The 22,860-nt window shown below is 44.5% G+C and overlaps 1 protein-coding gene and 1 long non-coding RNA gene across 2 annotated transcripts in view; one reads left to right on the forward strand and one right to left on the reverse strand.

The window, feature by feature from the left end:
* Fsip1 (fibrous sheath interacting protein 1) overlaps window positions 1-22,860 on the forward strand; it is a 79,942-nt gene that overhangs the window by 22,849 nt on the left and 34,233 nt on the right. The window contains exon 10 of the mRNA XM_048332601.1: window positions 454-591. Coding sequence (XP_048188558.1) covers window positions 454-591 — 138 coding nt within the window. The remainder of the gene's footprint in view (window positions 1-453; window positions 592-22,860) is intronic.
* On the reverse strand, window positions 1,248-1,944 carry LOC125340776. The gene is made up of 3 exons (XR_007208817.1): window positions 1,852-1,944; window positions 1,746-1,747; window positions 1,248-1,641 (listed from the first exon to the last, which is right to left on the reverse strand). It is a non-coding gene; the product is annotated as an uncharacterized LOC125340776 (long non-coding RNA).

Raw genomic sequence — 22,860 nt, forward strand, 5'->3', positions numbered from 1 at the left:
CTGCTGAAGTCACTGTAAAATCTTCCTGTACATCGCAGGGATGAACTTGTAGACAATGTGTTGTACAAGGAGAACCCCATGCCACTGAGTTCTTAGACTGTGAATGGGGGGGGGGTTTCCATCAGTGTCAATGACTGTTTGGGTTTCTAGTTCCTGCTTTGCCCCTGCCTTATTTATTTTTTTTAATGCCTGTCCTGGAGCTTGAACTCATGGCCAGAGTGCTGTCCCTGAGCTTTTTTTGCCCAAGGCGAGTAGCCCCAGCCCTATTTCCAGCTTTTGGCCCCTGCTTTTACCACATATTTGAATTACATGGTGGTTCAGAGGCTTTAAGTAAGGAAATATATTACATGTCCATCTGTTGGGTCCAACTTAAGGGAATTAAAGACTTACAAGCCAGTAGAATGGAATAAAATGTTCTCAGAAGAAACTGAGACTTGGATCTATTTGAATTAGGAATCTGCCCTTGATGATGAAAAAGATATGGGAATAACCCCAGGAGAAAAGGTGCTTCGAGACAACAAAGAGCAACGAGATCAGCAAAGTCGGCTGAAGGAGATAGAGGAGAAGCTGAGGAAGATTCAGGAATATGCGGTAAGTCATTTCTAGTACCGGTTTCATAGTGGTACTAAGAAGTCCGAGTTTCCTTTCACCGTTTTATGATTGATTTTAAGTGGCCATCAGACATGAATTTATCATTAAGCATTGGAGTAAAACCTAAAAAATTGATTCATGGGAATTAAGTGGCATTCTATTTAATTTTGGTGATTTATAGAACATAATCCTGTTAAATACTATCTGAAATCAGAATAACGCCCCATCACCCTAATGATCTATCTATATCTGAAGTGACATAAAGGTGGTCAGTTTTTTTGTGGGGGTTTTTTGGTGGAAAAATTGGTGGTACTTGATAGAACCATCCTTGTATATTTATAGCTTAACTACCCCATTTTGTTCAGAATTATGAATATGTTTGCCATTTCAATACATTCTCAATCTTCTTTGAGCCTGTTCCATGCTTTCTTGTTTATAGTTTAAAGACGTACATTATCGATGAAGAAAGCAAGTTTCTGTTTGGTATTTTCAAGGCAGAGTCTTACTATGTTCCAGGCCAGCTGGGTCCAGAGCTCTCATTCCTTCTGCATCTATCTCCTGAGTTGCTGGGATTATTGGTGTGTGGTACTACTCCTGGTGTATAACTCATCTTATTTATTCTTTTTTTAATGAAAAAATGTTTAGGAATTATAATATCCTCCTTTGAGTTTGTTGGTATGGTGCAGTAGACACGGGATGTTGTGGTGGTCATGAGGAGGCACTGGAGACTTTGGGATATTGCACGGATGTGACATGGTACACAGTGGGTAGTTTGATTGCTTATGAAAACTGTTGGTACCTCTCCCCCATACGGGGGGGGGGGCTAGCCAAGTCAAGTGAAGCCTGCCATTCTCCATAGTTACTTCTCCTGACTTAGTCTGCTAGTCTAGAGGTTGGTACCCCCCCAGGTTTGTGTTATGAATGGGTTAATGCCATTATAGGACAAGCCCAAGGGAACGAGTTCCCCTTTTTGCTCTGAGCTGACACACTGAGAAGATGCCGTCCTGTGAACCAGATAACTGGCACCTTGATTGTGAAAGTTGCAGCCTACTTTTTTTTTGGCCAGTACTAGGCTGTGAACTCAGGGCCTCAGCACTGTCCCTGGCTTCTCTTTGCTCAAAGCTAGCACTCTGCCACTTGAGCCACAGTGCCACTTCTGGCCGTTTTCTGTATATGTGGTGCTGAGGAATTGAACCCAGGGCTTCATGTATACGAGGCAAGCACTCTTGCCACGAGGCCATATTCCCAGCCCCAGCCTACTTTTTAAACCATGGCATTGCCATTGTTTGAATTTTGAGTTCTTTAGGAAACCTCCTATCTTATTCCAATGTCATTTGAAGTTTGACTACATTTAAAGGAATATGGTAACTGTCAAGGTCTGAAGGTTGCCTAAACGGAAAAAAGTCAGAGGGAAGCAGAGAAAGCAATGGCTGAGTGCCAGCACTGAGCGGATGCACTTGCCAGTGCTTTGCTCATACTGTGGAGCCTCCAGTCTCCCTGTGAGGTGAGGAGGAGGAGGTTGGGAGGCTGCACAAGCTCCCGGGTGTGTGTGTGTGTGTGTGTGTGTGTGTGTGTGTGTGTGTGTGTGTGTGTGTGTGTGTGTGTGTGTGTGTGTGTGTGTGTGTAGAGGACAGAGAGGAGGGGCGCCGAGTACTCCTTCCTGCTGGGCCTCCGCTTTGCTTTTCACGAAGATGTCGTTTGTTTTCTTCTGTGATACATTTGTTAGAAGTAGTTCGTAATGTTCATGAGCAAAATGCATGGACCCTCCCCTATAAAGTTCATTTCACCATTTTATTTCTTATGGTCAACTCTTAGAGGATATTATGTGTTTTTGTTTGTTTGCTTGCTTGTTTTCAGTTCTTAAAAGAAGTTTATTTTCTGAGCTTCAGACAGTTGTACAAGGGGGTTAAAATTTAACATGTCCATCTAAGATGCTACCTGTTTTCATGTTTTAATTGCTTATTGTTTCATAGTAGCTTTCTGGGTCATGCTGTGAACCAAGTGGCCATTTTCAAATTCTGTAAAACTCACTGTGCTTCATAAAGGTCTGGGTCCCTTTTAGACTGCGAGCCCTGGGAGCTGCGCCCCAGTCCCGGTCTCTCAGCAGTCTTCCGTGTGGCCGTCAAGGGAGCTTTCTGTCTAGGACTGCCTTGTAAGCAAGAGTGGCTCTAGAGGACCTGTGCTCTTTTGCTAGTAATTGTGGGTGCGGTTATGTTTGCGTGAGGACTTGTTATTTATAACATAGACTATTTAAAGCTCTTGTATGCTTTATAAATATTTGGTATCAATTGGCTTAAATGGTCTGTTGAAAGTTACTTTTGGAAGCTTAGCAACACTTTTTAGGAGAAGAGAAGTTTGACTTTTTTATATAAAAAGTAGTCTGCTGCCTACACGTAGTTTTAGAATGATAGCTTTGGGATATGGCTTATTTTGCAATTTTAGTTCACTCTTACTCCTGTAATGGGGCACTCATTCCAGATCACCTGTTTGAGTAAAAGAGGTACTGTGGGGCTAGAGAAAAATCAGATCCTCATTCAGTCTTAGGGATGAGGGATAAGGAGGTAAGAATAATACAGGAACCCTGGAGACTGCTTCTGGAAGCACCTGAATTACAGGGTTGATTCCTGAGTAAAGTCTGGAAAGGTGACTTAGTTCTGTGCGTTAGGCAGGAGGCTACCCTTGTCTTGGTGGAGACAGTGGAGGAGGTGGGATTCAGTTTATTCTGTGGGTGCTGGGAGTGTTACTGCTGTTGATGGACTTTACTAGGGGAAGAAGCTAGGGCAGGGGCACGCACAGAAAGGACATGTGATATGAAACTCAACAGGCCCACGAGGCCTGCAAAGCAGCTTGCAAGACAGACTCCCCTACAAATGGCACATTGTTCCTGGCACCCCTCTAGACCCTGATTTTTCCATGTAGCCCAGAAAGCTACAATCTATCTATTTGGTGTTCAACAGGCTTCTCTGACCATCCAGTCTTCAAACCACCCTGACTTGTAGTCTTGTTATAGAAGCTTAAATAGTTGGAGCAGAGAAACTGAGAGTCAGAATGCTCGGTGCATTTACCAGCTCTGTGACCTTGGGCTGGTCATCTGATCTCTGTGTTTAGTTCCCATATCTTCAGAATGGGTATAACTATAATACCTGCTTCATAGGGCTGTTATGCAGATTAAACTCACTCACTCACACACACACACACACACACGCACACACACGCACGCTCACATGCACCTGCACGAACCCCCCCCCCACCAGACCTGACACGTTTTAAGTGCTATATACCTCTTTCTGTTATTATTGACATTGCTAATATGACATTTACAAAGGCCTGTTTGGAGGTTCAGGAGGAGGACACAGTACAGAGAGTGTCACTGAAGGTGGAGGTGACCCTTGCAGTAGAATCACTTAGGATGAAAGAAAGGAAGCCTGAGCCAAGAAAGGGAGGCTTAGAAATGAAAGAAAGCAAGCAAGGTGACTTGAGGAGTACTCTAGAGGAGTATGGAGTACTTCTAATGTGAGGAGAGGTGGAGTGATTGCAGTGGGAGGCCCCGGGTGCGGGGGGCAGGCAAACCTATGATTGCGGAACAGAAAGAAGCAAATGTGATTTGCATATCCCAAATACCGGTTGGGCTGCTCTTTGACCCAGTTCTTGCTGCATCACACACTGGTTAGTGTGAAGACACTTTTATGTAGAAAAATCCTGGAGCAATGTATGCCAACTTTGTTTTTAGTGCCAGTCCTGGGGTTTGAACTCAGAGCCTGGGCACTGACCCTGGGCTTTTTGCTCAAGGCTAGCACTCTGCCACTTGAGCCACAGCGCCACTTTCAGTTGTTTGGTGGTCAGTTCAAGGTAGGAATCTCATGTACTGCTGGCTTCAAACCTCAATCCTCAGATCTCAGCCCCCTGAGTAGCTAGGATTACAGGTGTGAGCCACTAGCACCAGGCTGATGCCAGCAATTTAATGATGATTACTTTAGTCAAGATGAAATGGGTGGAGAGGGGAAGGAAGGAAATTCACTTTTTATGTCATATGCTATTTAGAAGTGTGTTGGGATTGTGGGTGGTTTTTATGTTATTTCTTGTGCTTTTCACTATTTCCCTGACTTTCTTTAATGTACACATGTCATGTTTGCAAGTAGACAAAAGTACTGTGCGATACTGGTGCATACAGAAGGCTATTATCTCAGTAAGTCATAGTCAAACATTTAGACAAAGAGTAAGTCATCATAAGCACTAATGTTCAGCCTTGCCAGTAATTAAAAAAATCAATATTCAGACAACCTTTTGGCCTTGTGCACTGCCGTTAGACCTGTAAGAATAACAACAGTGTGATGTCACTGTGTGTTTGTGGTAGTGGCGGGGCTTCGGAGACAGTGACTTAAAATCGCTGATGCTTTATCCTGCAAACAGTTGAGTAATAAACACAGTGGTAGCCCTCATATGATCAGTATTTTTTACCTATATAATTCTACTTCTGGAATAATTCTCAAAAACTTAACACCCAAGGAAAACTACACCAAATAAACCAGGAAGCAAATGCTCTTAAATAAAGGCATGCCAAAGCAGCTGTGTTAGGACAATAAAAATGTTAAGCACATGGGCTTTGTCACTACAGACTTTTAATTGGAAACGTGTGGTATAAGACATAATAAAAATTGAAGATAGTAAGAAGTGCAGTGGTTCAAGTGGTAGAGTGCTAGCCTTGAGCAAAAGAGGCTCAGGGACAGAGCCCAGGCCCAGCAAAAACAAACAAACAACAACGACAAAACAAATAGCTAGGAACTAGTGGCTCCCATCTATAATCCTAGCTACTCAGGAGGCTGAGATCTGAGAATCACTTTCAAAGCCAGCTCAGGCAGGAAAGTCCACGAGACTCTTATCTCCAATTAATACCCAGAAAACTGGAAGTGGCACTGTGGCTCAAAGTGGCAGAGTGCTAGCCTTAAGCTGAAGAGCTCAGGGACATGGCCCAGCCCCAGAGTTCAAGGCCATGGCTGACAAAAAACCCCAAAAAGCAAAAATTGAAGATAGTTTTGTATCAGTTCTATGAAATAGAAGTGATATATAATTGGAATATAACTGGTAGTAGTATATGTTTTATAGATAATATGTAATAGACATGTGTTAGTAGTTTATCTTACTAGATTATTTTCTGCTTTCTATGAATTTGCCTTTTCTTTGAAGGAAAGAGGAATCATAATTCAGGACATTTTATAATTTTACTGATTTAGAGGTTTTTTTTTTAAAAAAAACCCATTAGGGGCTGGGGATATAGCCTGGTGGCAAGAGTGCTTGCCTCATATACATGAAGCTCTAGGTTTGATTCCTCAGCACCACGTATGTAGAAAAGGCCAGAAGTGGCGCTGTGGCTCAAGTTGGCAGAGTGCTAGCCTTGAGCAAAAAGAAGCCAGGGACAGTGCTCAGGCCCTGAGGCCAAGCCTCAGGACTGGCCAAAACAACAACAACAACAAAACACCAAAAAAAATTAATATAATGATGGGCTGGAAAATTGAAATAAATAAACAGTGGTGATTTTGTTTTGTCTTAATTTTCCTAAAGTATTGAATGTTCCCCTATGTTAATAAGGATTTTTTAAGGAATATCTTTAAACTTCTAGCATGAGATGAAAATGCCTGTAATGACGTTGTCACTTTTACCGTTCACAAATCAAATAATCAGTTTTAGCTTTTGAATTTTCAAAGAAGAATCAACAGACTGATTTTACCTCACTGACTTTATTAGTGACAAAATACTCTCCAAAGATGGTTGTTAGTAAGTAGCGTTAGGAAAAGCTTTCCACGGTCCCAGTCATTCAGCTGTGTTGACCGTGGGGTTTAGGTCTTTGTTGCGTTTCTATTCACTACTTCCATCATCTGAAGTTTTCTGTTTCTTTCCACATTCTTCCCTATTTTGGTTTCCTGGAGACCCCAGAGATTGGCCTTGTGTGGTGAACTGCTTATTAATGCATGAGTGTTTAGCTCTCTAAGCCTGTTGTTGAGCACTGAGGCAAGAATGTGGCTCGCCTTGTGCTCTTGTTCCTATGGGACATGCTCTTGTCATTTAACCTGCTAGAAGAATACATAGACCCCGGGTCAGAAGACTTGGGGATTTCTCCTGCTAGAGAGTGGACGGGGTGTGTGTGTTTATCCAGTTCTTAAACACGCTGAGAATCACTTCCACAATGTGAGCCAGTTCTGTGGATTATAAACCAATGAACTGAGTAACTAAATGGTTTTGTTCAAAGGGCTCACAAATCATAGAGGACTTGTTAGAAGAACCTCAATTCTCTGACAGTTCAAGCTGCGGACTTTTCAATAAATTCAGTCTCTCTAACTCACATCTGTGCGGTTCAGCCAACTTTAAGGCAGGATTTGTGGCCACCCACAAATGTGGGTTTCATCCTAAAACCTCTAAGTTCCTACCAATCTTCCCTCCTCCTCCTCTTCCTCCTCCTCCTCCTCTTCCTCCTTTTCTTCCTCCTCTTCCTTTCCTGCCCCCCCCCCCCCTTTTTAGTACTGGGAATTGAACCCAGGGTCTGGCACCTGCTAGGCAAGCACACTACCACTAGAACCACACCTCCAGCCCCATGATAAACATCTTTTCCAAATTGCACAGAACTTCAAAAGAACCCCAACATGCTTGTGGTTGAACAGGATGAGGAGCTAATGTGCCTTGGCAATTCATTTGTTAAGTAAGGCCCAAAAAACTGGTTCTGCTCTCTTGTGTCATTGTTTAGAATAGTAGAAATTATTTTAATCATTTTTTGTAACAGCTTTTAAGAAGATGTATAACATAATGACACTGACACATAAAATGGTATTTTATGTTATGGAATGATTGCTTTTTCTTCTCTGATGCTAAGTGTGCATAGTAATGATGTACTTATGTATTTCTGCATTATTTGATGCAGAAATCTTGGCAAGACTCCTTGTAATGAATATTATCTATCACCCAGTGGTTCACAAATGGCATGTAGCATAGTTCTAACTCATGAGTTGTGTTCATGAATTATTCCAGAATTAATAACCTTTGAAAAGTTCTTTACTGTGTGTTGTCTTGGATATAAATCTAGGGTAAGTTGTAAACACAATTAGCTAGAGTGCTGTGGGAAGAAGATTTCCATTAATATGCCCTAACTAGCATTGGTCGGATATCTGTTGATTTCCAAAGGCTGGAAACAAGGGTTCTAAGCAGGCCATACAGGAATAAAATTTCAGTGGGAGAAGTGGGCGGTGGGGGGACACTTCTGTCTGTCTCTGCTTTGAATGTGGGTAGAGTGGAAAACAGAGTCTCGTGAGAATGCCTAACCCTAAGCCAGGTTTAGGGGTGAGATCACTCCACTCGTAGGACCTGAAACACCAAGTTGAATGCTTAGCTGGAAGTAGTCACAGGCTGGCCGAGCTCCTGGCTTCTGGCAGGAGGAAAGGGAATGCCTGGGCAAGGGGCCCCTGGGATCTAGACATGCGTAGAAGGTGAGGACTCGGAATCCACAGCGAAGAGCTAACTCCCCTGCTTCCCTTTCCCTAACAACACAACACACTGTGAGCAAGAGTGACTAGAAGACCGCACTGCACAGTTTGGAATGGGGCATATCAGAATGTAAACTAAGTCTGCTTAGTGCATTTAAAGAAAAAAGAAGAAGACATTTGAAAATACGGCGAAGGAAGATCTGAAATGAATCCAATAGAACTTTTTAGGAATTGAGCTCTGATTTTAATCACCTTCCACAATCCCTTGCATCCAGTTCTCCTCCTCATCGTCGAGCCCCTCCTGTCCTCCTCTTCACACTTGTGTAAGGGTACAAGTCCTTTGTAGGACAGGGGTGTTGCTAATATCTCTTTCTGTGACTTAATTCCTAATTCTCTTAATTCCTGATACAGTCTTCAGTGCTTCCAAGGACCATGTACTTTCTCTGTTACAAACAAAAATTTCTTTCTTAGTGCTGTTTGGTTTTTTTAGTTACTGTAAACCACAGTGCAGTAAATATACTTTCAGTGCATTTGTTGACTTGTTTTAAGATGTGTTGGCTTTTTTTCCTTGGTGATACTACGGATTGCCTCGTGCTCACTAGGCAATCTCTCGTATTTGAGCCATGGCCTCCGCTCCTTTTGCTAATTTTAGCTCATATTACACCTTCGACCACGATTCTCTGGCTCCCCAGTGTCTGGGATTAGAGGTGTATGCTACCACTCCCAGATCTTAGGGTATATTCCTAAGTGGAATTTCTATGAGTATATGTATAGAGTTTGGCTGTATGTTGCTGCCTTCATCTCCAGAGAGAATGTTTAATGTGTTCCAGAGTGCTGTATCTAGACCTGCGTTGCTACTATCCCTTTATTTTGTCAAACTGATAATTTAAAAATGATATTACCATTTATGGATCTTGGTCTGTAGAGAAAATGGGCAATAGTTTCAAATGTTTATTAGTAGGTGTTTTTTTGTTTTGTTTTTGTTTTTGTCTACCAGTCCTGGGGCTTGAACTCAGAGCTTGGATGCTGTCCCTGAGCCTCTCTTACCTGAGTCCCAGTGCCACTTCCAGCTTTGTCTGGGTAGTTTATTGGAGATGAGTCTCACAGGTCTTCCTGCCCAGGCTGGCTTCAAACAGCAGTCCTCTTAGCCCCCAGAGCAGCTAGGATTACAAGTGTGAGTCACTGGCACAGAGCTATTAGTAGGTTTTTTTCCTTGGGCATTAACTCTTTCTTAAATTCAGGTGCTTTTTCTTCTTTTTCTTGAAGTACTGTTCCCCACTCCTGTTAAAGGTTTGATATTTGCCAGGAAGGTGCGCTACCATTGAGCCACGCGCCCCCAGCCTAACTTGTTTCTCTTTTGAAAAGCTGTCTTCTGTCTATACAGGGCATAGAGCCTTTGTCATATGTGCCACAGATTTAACCTTTTCCAGAAGATTTCTTCTGCTATTCTCCAGTTTTGTGAGGTACTGTTTTTCCATCTTCATTTTACAAGGAATCACTTATTACTGTGTGTTGGCTGCTACAGCTTGCTTTGTGGTTTCTGCAATGTGATCTTAAGTATCTACATGCTTTCATCTATAAGCCTATGTTTTGAGTAAGTAATGCCAGGGAAGTCATCACTTAACTGTGTTCCCACAGAAGCTCTTGTGACTAGCTTTGAAGTTTGCCGCTAGTCTCTTCTTAGCTACATTTCTTAGGATCTTAGGTTTAGATAAGGAATGACAAGTAAAAACATAGAGCAATGTAAGATTTTCCTTGAGTCTACTTACAATATTTAAATGTAGCCCTAATTGAGCAGTAGCAAATTGTTTTTTATTTCTATTTATTCTATCTCTACATTATATGAAAACTCAAGACCAGCATGACCTAACATTATTCTTTAGGGCATTTTCTGAGCTGGTAACTCAAGGGAAGTCCAATTTAGTGGTCTCTTAGGTCTTAACAGGGATTGAGATTTAAGCACTTGTTAAAAAACAAGGCTTTCCATAGTGTAGAAAATCTACCCAAGGTCATAATTTTGGGTGTGAATGTTACATGGTGAGCCCATGTCATTTGTGAACTTATACTTGATTTTGAACAAGCACAGTAAAAGAAAAACTAAAATATCAAAAGAAATTTCAAACACAAAAATTTCAAATTTCTGCTCAAGCACTACCCAGCTCAGTTCATGTGAGAAGCTTGCAGTCAATCCCATGCTATCTTGAGTTTGTGTAAATCACTATGTGATCTGTTTTGTGCTTCCTTGCCTGTAATTCTGTGATATTTTCCTTCTCAGAAGCAACTATTCCCCAAACAAGGTAAATCTATGGTGAGCCTGCAAGCCGAAGAGAGCAGGTAAGGTGTTTACTGAGAAGGTGAAACTTGCTGTTTGCTGAGAGGTAGAACATCCTTATTAGAAGCTGGGTCATTTAAAGGGAAAATGAGTCAAGTATCGGCAGCGTTCACAGTAAAGAACCTGAAGTAAGCGATATGAGCATACAGCACAGTCATTTCTGTGACAATAATACAGTTCCTCATTAAGGGGGCTCACATGTACTGTCTGTCCAGTGGACGTCTGAGCAATTTGAGTACTGAATTTCATCATTCTTTAAATTTGGTCTTTTGATTTGTGTGTTCTTGACCCTGGGTTGAGGATTCTGGCGATACTAAACATCCTGCCTTTCTTCCTTTGGGTGGTAAAACTTTACAATGTGTTCTTCTGAGTTCCGCAGCCGGTCCCTGTGTGCGTGCTAGCGGGGGCCCATGGCGGTAACTCCCTGTACTTGACTCCAGTCTTGGAAAGGACGATGCTGGAGGTGGCGGGCACTGCCGTCTCTGCGTCTGTTATCGCAGGTGATGTTCCGAGCCAGTCTTAGGACCTGCCTGCCACCCTCGCGTCCTGGCTCCCCATGTGTGGCTCAGTGGATAGCAAAAGCAGCACTCTTAACTTTCTTCTTTGTGCCACTCGATTTCCAATTTAGCAGGTTGGTGTTCAAATACTCGAAGGTACTTACCTCTTTCTCTGGAGGCTCTTTTGAAAACAAAGATGTAGGAATAGATTAGCATGACCAACAAGTACATACTTAGCTTGATTCTTTGCAGAAGTGTGTGTGTGTGTGTGTGTGTGTGTGTGTGTGTGTGTGTGTGGCACTTAAGGCTGAGAGCAGAGTAGGCCGACACATCTTTTAATTAGCCTGTGATCATGGACTGTGGCTCATTCATTAAACCTTGTGGGAGAGCACAAAAATTCTTCTTTCAGATTATTTTTGTACCATGTTTTGTGGTGCATACACTTAACTGTTGAGAATCCACCAGACCATAAAATCCCTCCAGCAAGAGCGCTGGAAGTCGCAGAGCTCAGAGGTTTGTTAAGTGCTGTGAAACTCTATTGTTGGTGTATGTGTTAAATAGTTGCTGTCAGTGCAAGACTTGAAATTCTCTGCTCCTGGTAACGGGAATAGCACTTGATGGCTTCCAAAGGAGCTGAAAGAAGCCGAGTCAGCCCCGGTGGTGGCACCGTGCCCTCCGGCTCCGCCATTGTGAGGACTTCCCCTTTGGCCCAGGCGTTCCAGTCTCTGGCACCACAGCTCTGCTTTCCATATAAAGCAGACTGGGAAGGGAGGGGAGGGCTCACGGCCTGGCCCTTTGGCTAGTTGGGGGTTACAAAGGGCTGCAGCGCCTGCTGGGGCTGGTGCCCTGGAAGGAGCCGGGCAGCTTCCTCCTCCCCCTCCCCCTCCCCCTCCTCCCTCTTCTCACCCCTCCTACTCTATCCCTTCTTCCATCCTAATTAGCTGCTGGATCTTCATTTGTTTTCTTTTCATTTCCCTGTCTCCCTCCATTCCCTTCCCTTCCTTCCTTCTTATCCAGGATTTTTCTCTTCAACAGCAATCCCCAAATTAGCCTAATCCATCCTACTTTAATTCATAGGTACTGATTGTGTCTAAGCACACATTCTGACATGCTAAATTGCAAGTCTCTTTAATCACTTGTAACTAGTGGTGAGAGTGAGGGTTCTGTGCTCCCCTTTCTAGGCTGGCAGGCTTTGCTCTGTTATGGGTTGGGTCCTGACCCTTTGGGAGGCCAAGTTGAAGATGTGCATCATGTCCCACTCTTGTCTTTTGCATGAAGAAATCTGTCTTTTCTTCGAGCCAAGATTTTATCATGTCCTTTTAAAATTCAGTAAGAAGATGTCTCGTGCCTGGGTAATTTTCGTATGAGGATGCAGAGCACAATTTGTCGGAACATAATTATGGTACTTAGAGTTGGATGGCGGTGTGTAATTGCACCTCCCGCGTAGACTGTGGTGTGTGGAGAGAGGCGGTGCAGGGATGGGCTCTCCCCTCTCCTGCCGCACTCCTTCCCGTCCCCCCACTGCGGATCTTCCGGGGACATTGTTTGTGTTGCCACCGAACGGTGTGGATATGCACCGCAACTTGAAGCACAGAAGGAGACTCTGTTCTGAAAGACAATCCGTCTCATGAAGCCCAGGCCGGCTTCAAACCGCAATCCTCAGATCTTAGCCTCCTGAATAGCTAGGATCACAGGCTGGTTAGGCCCTGTCGGCGATGTCATTTCCCAGGTAGCCACAGTCTGTGGGTGAGGGCAGAGGAGAGCAGTTATGTGCATTTAGATGGTGCTTGTGGAATAGTTCATCTTGGCTCTGTACTGGAACAACGGCGTCCACACTGCCAAAGACCTGGAGGAGTCAGTGTCCTAGCTCATAATGAGTTGCATGACACCAAAGAATTATATCTATGGCTTTTAGGAAGAACCTTTGTTCTTCCTAAAGAAATATACTTACAAGATGGTTTTTAGTCACTTGTTTCTGTATAAAGCCTACCTGTGTGTAGGATTTTGGTAGACAGTCAAGAACGGTGCTTTCACAATCAAGTAGTGTTGATGCGCCACCTAGTGGTCATGCTGTCGCCTAGCCGGGATTCTCTGACAGTTGAAACCTGGTACCTGGGGCAGGGTTCCTTGGGGTTCCGTGGGAAATAAGGGATGAGGGTTTTGTTTTTATCAAATAAAACGTGCTTACCTTCCATTTATGGTCACAGAAATACTCTGGTTTCATTTTCATTTGAAATCAGTTTTACTTGGACATTTATTTATTTATCTAGTGTCAGCCAAAATTTGGGTTAAACTTGAAAATCACAGCTTGGTTCTAGCTGACCGTTGCTCTGGTTGGCATCACAGGACAGATCCTGAGGGCAGCTTGGTGATGACCTGGGAGTCTCGCAAAGCTGCCCTGTTCTTTCAGGACAGCCCCTGCCCTGTAAGGGAAGAATGGAAGCATCATCTCTGCATCATATCACGTTTTCTCTTGTGCTAGGTTCCTCCGGCACACACCGCGTTAGGAAGATAGGCCAGATGGCTCACTTCGTAATTTCTGATTTTACTCTTAAACCACATAGAATCCAAACTCGTGACAAATATTGAGGTTTTCCCAAACAAACAGTGGTGGAGGTCTGGGGTCTGAGCAGTGTTCCCCAAGGCTGGTGTGCTTTATCTCCTGTCCCTTGAAACCTTTGACGTTCCGGTGCCACCAGAGCTGCGCTCCCCTCCACGCAGGAAAGACGTTTTTACCAAGACATGAAACTGTTTCTACCAGTGTTGTTAGCATTCCATTCTGGGCAACCATCACACGAGAACAACCCCTTACCCCTATCTACATACTCACATTTTCGTTTCATATAAACAGACATGCGTTATGCATTTTGAGAATCAGTTTGTATATGACTACAGAAAATTACACTGAGATTTTGGTTGAGATTGAAGGGATGTACGGTTCAGTTTGCTGAGACCACTTTCTCAAGTTGCAGCTCACATCCATTCACATGGCAGACATCTCTACCTAGTCTGCCTTGCTTCCTTTCAGTCACATTTGTCCTTTCTAAGATATAGGCACTAATGTGTTTAGAGATTTCGACTTGAGGACTTTATTTCTTGGAGCTTCTGTAAAGAAATTTTTTTTTTTTTTTTGGCCAGTCCTGGGCCTTGGACTCAGGGCCTGAGCACTGTCCCTGGCTTCTTCCCGCTCAAGGCTAGCACTCTGCCACTTGAGCCACAGAGCCGCTTCTGGACGTTTTCTGTATATGTGGTGCTGGGGAATCGAACCTAGGGCCTCGTGTATCCGAGGCAGGCACTCTTGCCACTAGGCTATATCCCCAGCCCCCAAGAAATTTTTTATTTGTAAGTGTACATTGGTAAAATAGGAACAAATTTGATGGACTTTTGTGTGTTGACCTTTATCCTGTGAACTTGCGTAAGTCACTTAGTGCTAGACTTTTTATTCCTGATTCCTTGGAATTTTTTCCATATTATGTGTCTATGAATAGGTCTTTTGTTTATTTTTCTTGTCTTTTTTCTTGCACTGGCAAAGGCCGAATATCCAATATATACAAGGTATATACAGGGAGCTCAATAAACTAAGCCCTTCCAAACCTAATAAACCAATCCCTAAATGGGCAAGGGAGCTAGGGAGAGATTTCTCAGAAGAAGAGGTAAGAATGGGATAGAAACACATGAGGAAAAGCTCATTATCCCCGGCCATAAAGGAAATGCAAATCAAAACAACACGGAGATTCCACCTCACCCAGTAAGATTGGCCAACATTGTGAATCCAAACAACAGCAAATGTTGTCAGGGATGTAGGGAAAAAGGACCCCTACTGCACTGCTGGTGGGAATGTAAACGAGTGCATCCACTCTGGAAAGCAGCCTGCCGGTTCCTCAAAAAAACCAAACCCAGACCTTCCCTACGACCCAGCCACACCACTCTGGGCATCTGGCCGGGATATGATAAGGACACCCACACATCCATGTTCCTTGCTGCTCTATTCACAATAGCCAAGATGCCCCCAGTCGATAAGTAGATCCAAAAAAATGAAGTGCTTACACACAATGGAATTTTACACAGATACTAGAATAAAATAATGTCATTTACAGGGAAATGGATGAAGCTAGAACAAATCATGTTAAATGAGGTAAGCCTAGGTCAAAGAGACAAATGGCACACGTTCTCCCTGATACGCAGAAGTTAGATCTAAAACACACTGGGATATGACAAATTGCACAGGATTCTCAATACGCACATACAGTGAGACCGTAAGAGGATAGTCTTTGGAGAGAAACACAAAGGTCCAATACCCAAGCGCCTCTTCACATGTGTATAAAATAACATATATACTGAAATGAACTCCAAAGCTATGGAAACAAAGGACTTCTTTAAAAACAACGGTTTTAGTTTTTGAGGATTCTGTCTTCTTTACCTTATGTATGATGTATTCACGTGCTTATCTTCAGGGGTGGAGGAGTCATGGAACTCAAGGGAAAAAGGGTGAAAAGTACAGCGGTGGAGCTCACTGGACACTGGTGAGAGTGAACTATACAGCTCCTGGGTGGAGACGGGTAGAGGGACTGGGAGAGAGGGAGGGAGCAGAAGACTCTGCAGGAAAGGAAATGCACTCATTACCCGACTCAAGTAATTGTAATCCCTCTATAATAACAATAAAGTAAGTCAATTTTTAAAAAGCAGAGTTAAAAAAAAAGCCTTCTTAGATCAGTTGATGCCTGTCTCCCCCTTTCAGCGGCTGATCTTGTTGATTACGTGTGTGTGTGTCTGTGTCTGTGTGTATGAGAGGTTGAGGTGGGCATTAGGGATTGACCCCCAGGACCTTCTGCTTGCTAGACAAGCACTCTTGAGCCGTGCCCTTGAACCCCAACCTTTATGTTTTTATATTGTTTTTGAAACAAGGTCTTTCATCTTTGGCAGTCTTTGAACTCACGATCCTCCTTCTCTGCTTCCACCACACCCGGCTCATGTGTTGGATTTTGAACATTCCTGTGACAAACCCCACTTGGTCATGGTTTTGAGATTCTAGCTGAAAATGTCTAATACAGAATCAGCTAGTAGAGTTGTGTTTGGGTCAGTGTTTCAGAGAACAGCTCTTTGGGGTGTCGTAACCTCACCAGCTTCTGCTGAACGTCTTCCCCAAACACCAGCAGGACCCAAGGTGCCGGGGCTGCGGCGGGCTCTGCCTCCCCCGGCTGACTGGGCCAGGAACTTGTGCCTGCCGGCATCGCCATGAGGGGGCGCTGCACGCGGGCTCGTTTAGAGCAGGAGAGCTGGGGATAAGTTATGTTTTAACAGCCAGACCTTTGTTTCAATAGGTCTGTAATTAGAGTGTGAAAAGATTCGTGATTTTAAATAAGAGCTTTTTTTTTTAAAAAATAAAACAAACATTTTTTATCCTTCCACAAAGCCAGTGGAAAATATAGATGAATGTCTTGTTTTATGTACTCTTCTAAGACCTGATTTTAGATCGCAGTTCGTTTTGGAAGGTAATGGAAACAAACCAGAAAGTAATGTAAATGTTTGCTCGTGGTTAGCTTCATTTGCTTGCCTCTCTGGGGGCTAAATTCCAAGGAATTTGTTTCTGCATTTTTGAGGCTGGAGGCCAGCAGCATAGAGAGAGAGAGAGAGAGAGAGAGAGAGAGAGAGAGAGAGAGAGAGAGAGAGAGAGCGCCCTTTGGAGGGGAGCTTGCTTCTGGGGGCTAGCAGCCTTCCCCAGCAGGCCCGCAGCCCTTCCTGGGTGTGGGGAGAAGGCTGTGGGCGGGGCCCGCATCCTCTCTGTTAGAGATGCTCCCCGTTACTAGCTGTCAAGTGCACGTTATAGGGTTTAGTTCCCAAGCTGTGTTAAAAGCAAACACATGGAGTTTGATGTTTACAGATGCCTTCTCCCTCCCCCGCCTTTTTTGTGTAAAATAAAATATGTAGGTTTTGGTTTTCAGCAGGCCACATTTCTTCTAATAAAAACAGTTGGAACCAAATGTGTTTTATAAGCACATAAAAATGTCAGGCCACAATGATTTCAATGCTGCATATTTCTAAATGTTTGCTAATATTTATGATATAAGTATCTGTAAAGAAAATCGGTTATGGAAAAATCCATCATTTATATAAGAGAAAAAGTGGCTGGAAACTAGTTGGGCAATTACATTGAGAGTATATTTTTCAATATAGTTTGCATCTTTTTCATTTTTCAGTCAGTCATACTTGGAGCTAAAATGGTTCAATGTTTGTGTCTGAGATTGGACCCCTGAGTTTCTAGAAACAGAATTCCTTTCCTAAGGACCGCCTTTCTCCCGTGGGCAGCTAGAGGAGCCGTCTCAGCAGGCCCGTGCCCCCGCGTGCCCCCTCGGGGCTTCCTTCTAAACCTTTTGCCCTGTCTGCTAGGAAGCTCAGGAAAACAATCATCAGTCCATTTCTGACAAGGCAGTGGGTCATCATTAGCCAATGTGTTTTGAACATTGACCCTGACCTTAATTCTTTGTCATCTTTTCCTTCTGCCTCTGTTTCCTCCATTTAATCTCCATCCCTCATGTTGAGCTGTAGTTGTTATGCCCACATTGAAATAATATACTTGCAAGTACTGTTTATATGGGTATTTGAACTGGGGAAGGGAAAGGGAATATCAAAATTGAGAGACAAAGGAATAAAAAAGACAAACCATCCCAAAAGCAATACTTACAGAACCATTTGGTGTAATCAACTGCACAACTTTTGGAGGGGGGAGGGGAAGGATGAGTGGAAAGGTGGGGGAAAAATGAGGGAGGAGGTAACAAGTTGAACAAGAAATGTACTCACTGCATTACATATGAATCTGTCACCCCTCCGTACCACACTTTGACAAAAAAGAAAAAAGTTTAATAAAAATCGAATCTGTGGTTCCTTCTATGTAATTACCTTCCCTAGCACTTTTGCACATAACTTCCAATTGCAAATGTATGCTTTAATGACAGAATTCCAAGCGGGAAAATAGATTCTGATTCCCATTATGATATGTCGCTTAAGAAATCCTTATTGCTTTTGTAAATGACAAAACTAATACTGGATGATTATAGAAATTTCAAACATGTTGGACGTTGATAATGTAGGATTACTGGCTTAAAAGTGTATGAAACACTTTTAAGTGTTCTGGCTATATAATGGCAAGTACATGTGCACAGTGAAAACGCTTTGTAGGCAGCAGTAGTGTGTTACTGTATCACTGGCTACAGCAGTAAGTGTAGGACATAGTTTCAGCTGCACAGAAACTCAAGTTTTCCAGAAAGTTACTATCCATTTCTGTGTCAGTGGGGTTGCCAGCACATGCAGGTAGTTTTGGAGCACGTGTGTGTTCTCTTTGCGGTTGGTTGGTGATGCTGGGGTGCTCATTGTTACCTTGTTTGTTTATTTGTTGTTAGTCATGCTGAGGGTGGAAGCCAGGTCCTCCCTCAGGCTAGGCCCGTGCTCTCCCACTGGAGCTCAGTGCCTGGCCACATCCTTTTGTGAGTCCCGCATCCTGGAGCACGCGTTTGATTTGGCTATCGTGCGGCGTGGGCACAGGCCCGTCTCTTCCGGATGGGTCGGGGGAGACAACCCCTCCTGTCTCGTGCCTCACTCGTGCCCGGGCTCTGGTCCGTGTGCTGTTCAGCGTCCTCAGTTCTGTGGTTCTGTGGACTTGCCGGCTGCGTTCCTGTTTCTGCCAGTGGGGGCAGCTAACGAAGAACACTGGACTCAGGTTGTCTACAACCATCTCGCTACTTTTTTGTTCTTTTCCTCAAATCCAGACAAATTATTTTCTATATATTTGTCATCCATGTGGGTAATTCATGTGAGAAGAACCTAAATGTGTACAGCAGTGAGAACTCATGGTAATGCTATTACAGTTAATGTATGGATTCCCCAGCATCTGCTGCCTTACCAGCCAGTGTAGACACAGCGGGTTGTGGGGTTTTAGGACTGCAGGCAGTCATTTGTCATTGGAATATGCCCATGGCGTTTTGTGAGCTGGGAGACGAGCGTGGCGTCCACGGAGAGCATTCAGCTGCATTCCCGCGTCCTTGGGAACAGTTGTTCTATTCACTGCTCAATAGGTTTCCCACGTGTGAGCGCTGCCAAGCCCGTTTGGCTTCGAAGTTAGCAGCTAAAGGGATTTCCTTGGCGAGATGGACGGTGTGCTGAGCTGTTTCCCAGAGCACGTCCTATTTCTCTGCTCCTCCTTTTTCTTTCTGAATGAGAACATGATGTCCATACATAATGGGGAACACGCGACCCCGCGGTGCGCACGGGAGACGCCCTGGCCAGATGCTCCACGGTGAGCCGTGAAGTAGATCCCATGTTACACCATAGGTGCTCTGGAGGCGTCTGTGTACAAGATCAGTTTGTAGTGTGGCATGGGTTTCATTTTGATGGTGTTTATAGCCATGTTTTAATTTTCCTTATGTATTATATTTGAGCTTATAATTGAGAAAAGAACGCTTTGGTGTGAACACTCTCTGGGGACTGATGTTTTGTGATCTGTACTGTTAGGAAGCGCTGTCTTTTAAGTTTTTGCGTGTGGTGATAGCGTACTTTCCTTCAGGGCTGTGTTGTGTTCGCCAGTGGGAATCTAACGAATCCCCCCTCTGCATTTTCCCAGCCTCTTGTTATCATGGGGGCTGTTGTCCTGAGAGTTATTCATGCTGCCTGCCACACACAAGTGTCTCTGGTTTTCACCAATGGGTGAGTTGCTTCAGGTCGCAGGGTGATGTGATGCTGCTTAAGAGTGATTGGGCTTTTCCTATTATCACAGCAGCCACATATATATATATATATATATTATATATATATATATATATATATATATATATATATATTATACTTTTTTTTCTTTTTTTGCCAGTCCTGGGCCTTGGACTCAGGGCCTGAGCACTGTCCCTGGCTTCTTCCCGCTCAAGGCTAGCACTCTGCCACTTGAGCCACAGCGCCCCTTCTGGCCTTTTGTGTATATGTGGGGCTGAGGAATCAAACCCAGGGCTTCATGTATGCGAGGTGAGCACTCTTGCCACTAGGCCATATCCCCAGACCCCCTTTATATTTTTTATAGTAATTGTTTAGTGAGTTTATGGATGGGAAAATCACTTTGTAACTTGGTTTCCACTTTTCCTAAGGGGACCTTCTGTGACCAGTTGGTCTTTTAAGAATCCAGTTTGTCAATATTTTATCTCATTTATTTATTTTGTGCTGGGCCTGAGGCTTGAACTCAGGGCCTGGATATTGTCTCTGAGCTTTTGTGCCTAGTGGTAGGCTAGCTCTCTACCACTTGAGCCATAGCTCTACTTCTGGAGTTTTGGTGTTTGGTTGGAGATGAATCTCACAGACTTTCATACCTGGACTGTCCTTGAACCGTGATCCTCAGATCTCAGCTTCTGGAGTGGCTAGGATTACAGGTGTAAGCCACTGGCACCCACCTCATTTTTATATTGAACACTTTATTTTATATTGAACACTTTTTTCTCTATTAAGATCAGAGAAGAATTTTTAATTTATTGTATTGTCAAGGTAATGTACAGAGGGGTTACCAGAAACAATTTAAAAGGTATTTTCTACTAAAATTTAAAAAAAAGTTTTGGTCCTGTTAGTTGAAGTCCTTGTGCCATGCGGAGCTAATCCTTGTATGATGTGAAGAGAGGTTCAGTTCTCAGTGACAGAATCCCCGGCTCCTGCCCTATCTTGAGGTTCTGTGTGTGAGAGGGACCTTTCTCTTGGCTCTTCGTCTCCACTGCTCGCTGTGCCCCTGCTCAGGGCTGTTTTGTCCTACGTGGTTCAGAACATCCTGGTGTCTGGTAGGCTGCAGCTTCTTTCCTGGCTCTACTTATTTAGAAATATTTAGGCCCTTTTTCTAGGTGAATTTGAAATCAGCTTCTCTGGTTCCATAAACAACCTTCTTAGGGTTTGGAGCAGGCTTCTGTTGAAATTTAGGTGAGCTTGGAGAGATCTTCCTAACAATAAGTCTTGGTAGACCTCTCAGTTTCGTTAATATCTCCTTGTGGTTTGAAATATTCTCCTGTTTGCATCTTACATCTCTTTTAAAAGCATGTATTTCTTGTTGCTTGTTATTTTTAGTGCTCTTTGAAATCACATCTCTTAGGTTATTCAGTTTGGTGCTTGTGGCTGGTGTCTAGGTAAATGATTAGGTTTTTGCACGGTCATCTTCTATGTGGCCATCTTGTTGAGCTTTCCTTTTTTATAGTCGTATTTACTGGTGGATTCTTTGGAGTTACAGAAAGAATTCTTTGGGTGAGGGGACATATTTTGACTCTGTCGCCTAGGCCGGCCCGCTGTGATTACAGCTGTGGACTCCCACGCCCGCAATCCTGCCTACAGGATCTTATTTCCTCCTTGCCCTCTCTCGTTCAGGAGCTCCGTGACGCTGCTGAAGGAGGGTGGTGAGCGCGGCATTCTTCTCGTGTGCTTAGTTGGAACTTTTTCTTTTGGCAGTGGGGACAGAGCCCAGGATGTTGGTTGCACTTGCGAGGCACGCGCTTGGCCACTGAGCCACATCCCAGCCCGTCATGTCCTTCATTTTAGAGGGTGTATTTGTAATGTTTTCCCACTAGGTGTAATTTTTGTTATACTTAAAATAATTAAATCCAGCAAAGGATCTTCTTTCTCTCCTCTTAATTTAATAAGGACCTTATTTATATCAGGTGTTCACATCAAAGTCTACCAAATGCTTTCCCGAGTCTGTTGATGTGGCCCTTTCCTCTTTTAAACTCCTAGTGTATTCAAATTGAACAGAACCAGGTTTGGGCCACGCGCCTTTACATGGTATGCACGTACACTAAAATACGCACTGGGGACAGATCGTGGCTGGCCGTTGGGTAGCCGCGCGGGGTGGATGCGTGGGGCTCAGGGTCCAGCCCTTGTGACAGTGCTGGGCCCAAGGGTTCCGTGTGGCCCCCAAAGTGGGCCGAGCACGGAGCGTCACGGGGCGGGCACGAGGAATGATAATCAACCCACGCTCTGTGCTTGTCCCTGCTGCTGGTTGTCAGTCCCCCCCTGCGGGGGCCGCGTGGCTCAGGCTCCCCTCCCCTCCCTGAGTGAGCGGGCGTGGGTGACCATGGGGGGTCACACAGACTTGGACTTGGCTTGGCTCTTCCAGCCCATCATGTGTGGTCTTTAGAAATCCAAACACCATCCTCCTCCGTAATCTGGAAAAATCACTGTGCCATTTTCTTTGAGGTTGTGGTGAGTGTTGAATTGTATCTGTTATCACTATTATTATTATTATTATTATTGTTGTTGTCTCCCCATCACCATCCTGTGCGATGACGTTTTGCGTCTCTCAATGCTGGATGTGTTTCAAGCCCGTCATCTAGATGGCCCCTTGAACGTGCTCCAAGTGCTGGTGGTTTTACTTCCTAAGCACTGGAAGTCCCCAGTGCCAAGCACCTTCCTCCAGAACCCCCGGCCGTGCTCTGCTCTCCGTGGACGGCGGGGTGCGGGGGGGGGGGATCCCCCTGTGGCTCACGGTCAGGTCCCCGCTCCGCCCGGCTCTCAGGTGCACCCTGCCGATCCTCTTGGGGCACACAGAGCGGGCCACGGCAGCGCACAGAGCGGGCCACGGCCGCGCGCTCTGCTTGAGTCTGGCTGGGACTGCTTGATGGCCGGCAGGCGCCGGGCCCCACGCGGGGCCCCGGCGCCCCAGAGCCGCCTCGTGCAGAAGCCCCGGCCACAGCCTTCCGCGCCGCTTTGCGGGTGCAGGCAGATGAGCCCGGGGGGGGGGGGGGCCCTCGGCAAGGCCGCTCCTGCGTGAGACTCTCTGTGCCCACCCGCTGCTTCGGCAGGAGAGGTTCTGGAAACCTCGGGAGCTACTTGCTCTTAAAAGAACATCCAGAAGGGCACATTAGAAAGATTTTTGCATTGTTCATTCCGCGTAAGGATGAGTTAGGTATGCTATGTGGCATTCCCTGCAGTTTGGATTTCTAAGTCAAAACACAAAGCTATTAACAAA

This window comes from Perognathus longimembris, chromosome 23 (genome assembly GCF_023159225.1).
Source record: "Perognathus longimembris pacificus isolate PPM17 chromosome 23, ASM2315922v1, whole genome shotgun sequence".
NCBI lineage: Eukaryota > Metazoa > Chordata > Mammalia > Rodentia > Heteromyidae > Perognathus > Perognathus longimembris.